Source organism: Culex pipiens, unplaced genomic scaffold, assembly GCF_016801865.2.
Source record: "Culex pipiens pallens isolate TS unplaced genomic scaffold, TS_CPP_V2 Cpp_Un0005, whole genome shotgun sequence".
In the NCBI taxonomy this organism is placed as follows: Eukaryota; Metazoa; Arthropoda; class Insecta; order Diptera; family Culicidae; genus Culex; species Culex pipiens.
In genome coordinates, this window is record NW_026292822.1 from 715,426 (window position 1) to 718,223 (window position 2,798).

Consider the following 2,798-nt stretch of genomic DNA (forward strand, 5'->3'; position numbering starts at 1 on the left):
TGAATTTTTTGGATTGGAATGATTTTTTTAATTTATAAAAAAAATGAAAATTCTTGAATGTGCTCTCGAAAATTCTCATTGCACCCCGATAGTCCCCTTCATGAGAACTAGTATGAAATTTAGCCCTTGCCACAGTTTATTATCAACTGTGGCACAGAATGGTTTAAATCAAAGATAGTCAAGATCCAAACCAGTGCATTGATATTTAGCCAAGACACAAGCATTGAAATATTTCAAGTTAACCCGAGCAGAACTTAACGGTGAATTTTGTAGTTGCTTCTATGGTGATATTTTTTAAAAGTTTTTTAGAATTTTTTATTTTGCTTATGATTTTTATGGAAAATACATGTCACCTTCTAAATTTATTAAATTTTATCTTGAAATATTTTAGATTTAAGGGAATTTCTTTCATTAAAACATCAAGCCAGCATTTCTTCTCAATAACAACCGTTTAATAAGTGTAAAAATTATGTATATAAAAACAACTCTAACAAAGAAATCCTCGCGGATACACAGATACATAGCGCTGAAATATTATTTCATATTTTTTCCAAGTTCTCCTTTACACACATGTTACATATTGTTAAAAAGCCCTATTCAATCATATTTTAAGTGTACACTTTATACAAGCTGCCCCATAAACCACGCTTTCTGTTAGCATTCCTTTCACTATCCGTTGGAAGGTTCGGCCAGTCGAAACCAGTTACCTTTTAAAAACGGCCACACCGTGCGCCTTAAATAGCCAAAAGAATTCCGCGTGTTAGGAGCTACTCTCGTTACTCTCGTGCAGCCCGGTAATTACACTGTCTGCACAACCTCCTCCTCCTCCTCCACAACAATTTCTTCTTAAAGCACGGTAAGAAGACGAGGGAGGGAGGGGAAAGTATAAATATAAACGATGATAAATACTTTCGGTTAATTCTAATTGAATAGGTTAGGCTGGGTTTCGATTCGTTTTCCTTTTTGTCCGAGTGTTGTGTTGTCTTCCTTTTCTGGACGAAGGATGATCCTTTCTGTACATTAGAAATGTGAGTTCTTTTAGGTTAGATTTTGCTTTTTTAAGAACGCGTGCCTTTGCCCATCTCAATTCTATTTTTTCTGAAGAATCATTATAATTAATTTGTACATCATCAAGGAAGAGGAGAACTAGTTTCTCAAGTTCGAGTTCTTGATGAGTGCTGCTGCTGTTGAGGCTTTCCGCTGAGTCACGTGGCCATGATCCGCACACGTGGTCCGGTCAGACGTGCTGATCGATGCCGGTGTTGGGCGCGTCCTCGAGCTTTCGCCACACAACATTGCACATTTCGCGGACGAGCGCCTTTTCTCCGTCGTCCAGGGCGTCTGGGACAAGATTCGGACCGATTCGTTCCCGCTCGAGTTGTTCGCGGACTTCGAGGACTTGGAGCGCCCGGACGACGGCTTCGGGGCGGCCAGAAATGGGATCCATGACGATTTGTTGCTGTTGTTGTTGTTGAAGTTGTTGCTTTCCTTCTGGAACGTGGCCGTTTGATGTGGGGTTCAGGGGGACGTTCTTCAGAATGGCGCAGCGTTCCTCCTCCAGCTGCCGTATTCGGGACTCGAGCGAGCGGACGTACTGCAGGGTTTGGTCGCTGAGCGGAGACCGGATGGTGAGGTCCTAAAATTTAGAAGAATTAATAATATTCACATTGAATTAGAAGAAGAAAAAAAACTTACCGCCAACCCGTTCCGGCCAAACTGTCCTCCTCCACACATCTGCTGGTTCTCGTCGGCATTCGTGCTCGAGCTGCTTCCGTCTCCGTCATCCCGGAGCGGGACAGCATTGGACGAAGCCGACTGCGCGTTGGTGTTACTGCTGCCACAATTGCCACAGGTCACTGCCGCTCCCGTTCCTCCATTAGTTCCTCCTCCGCCATTGCTACCTCCCGAGGGTCGATTCGGATTGCTTCGCTCCTCGTCCAGGTACAGGCAGAGCTCTTTCAACTCCAGGTTGTCCCGGATCAACTCCTGCTGCTTGTCGTCAAGCTGGCGCAGTTTGGTCTAAAATTGCAAATATAAAAGCATTATTAAAAAAATTCAAATATATTCAAATAAATGAAACCTCTACCTGATAAGCGGACACCTCCTGCCGCATCACGCTCGCCGTGTACCGGCCAAACCGTTGCCACTCCCGGGCCAGCTTGCGGCCCTTCTGCCGGTCATCGTCCAGGAAGCAGCACAGATCGCGCAGCTCCTGGTTGTCGTCGCTGAGCCGCTGGTTAGCCTCTTTCAGTGCGCGCAGCTCGCCGAGGAGGTTCTGTTGAGAGGAGGGAAAACGAAAAAAATAAAATTAAAATTAAAATTTTAAAGCATGTTTTGCTTTAGAGCAGTAAAAAAGACGGAGAATCGTCAATATAATTTGCCTATCTAAATAAACCCAATTTGTAGAACTATAACTTTCAGACATATATTCAACATTTCAACAATATTCACATCGTTAAAAGAGCTCAAAGCGTAAAACATAAAAATTTAAAATCCAAATTATTGCTCTGCACAATTAACCCAAAACTCGGCTGAAGGTCAGCTGTGAATGGGTAAGAACCAACCCAGTGAAAATTTAAGAACCGTTCCGCTATGTTTACGAAACTAGTGGCAACAACGTCATTTTAAGACTAAGGTTATTTATTCAAAAATTGATTTCAGCATTTTCTATGTGTGTTATAATAAATAACTTTTGAAAACAAGATCTTAGTGAATGTTTCATTGATAAATTAAGTTATCATTACACAATGTCCATTAAGAGTTCATACTAATGGTCGCAACGCCTGCTTAGGGCGTAT

General features: G+C 42.3%; 1 protein-coding gene across 1 annotated transcript; it reads right to left on the reverse strand.

Annotated features, from left to right (window-relative positions):
- Positions 1-430: 430 nt before the first annotated feature.
- On the reverse strand, positions 431-2,275 carry LOC120419915 (coiled-coil domain-containing protein 85C-like; the record flags this gene model as incomplete). Its single annotated transcript, XM_052711398.1, has 3 exons — positions 431-1,636; positions 1,696-2,019; positions 2,087-2,275. Coding segments are annotated over 3 exons (912 nt in total), but the record flags the coding sequence as incomplete, so codon positions are not given.
- Between the last annotated feature and the right edge of the window lie 523 nt (positions 2,276-2,798).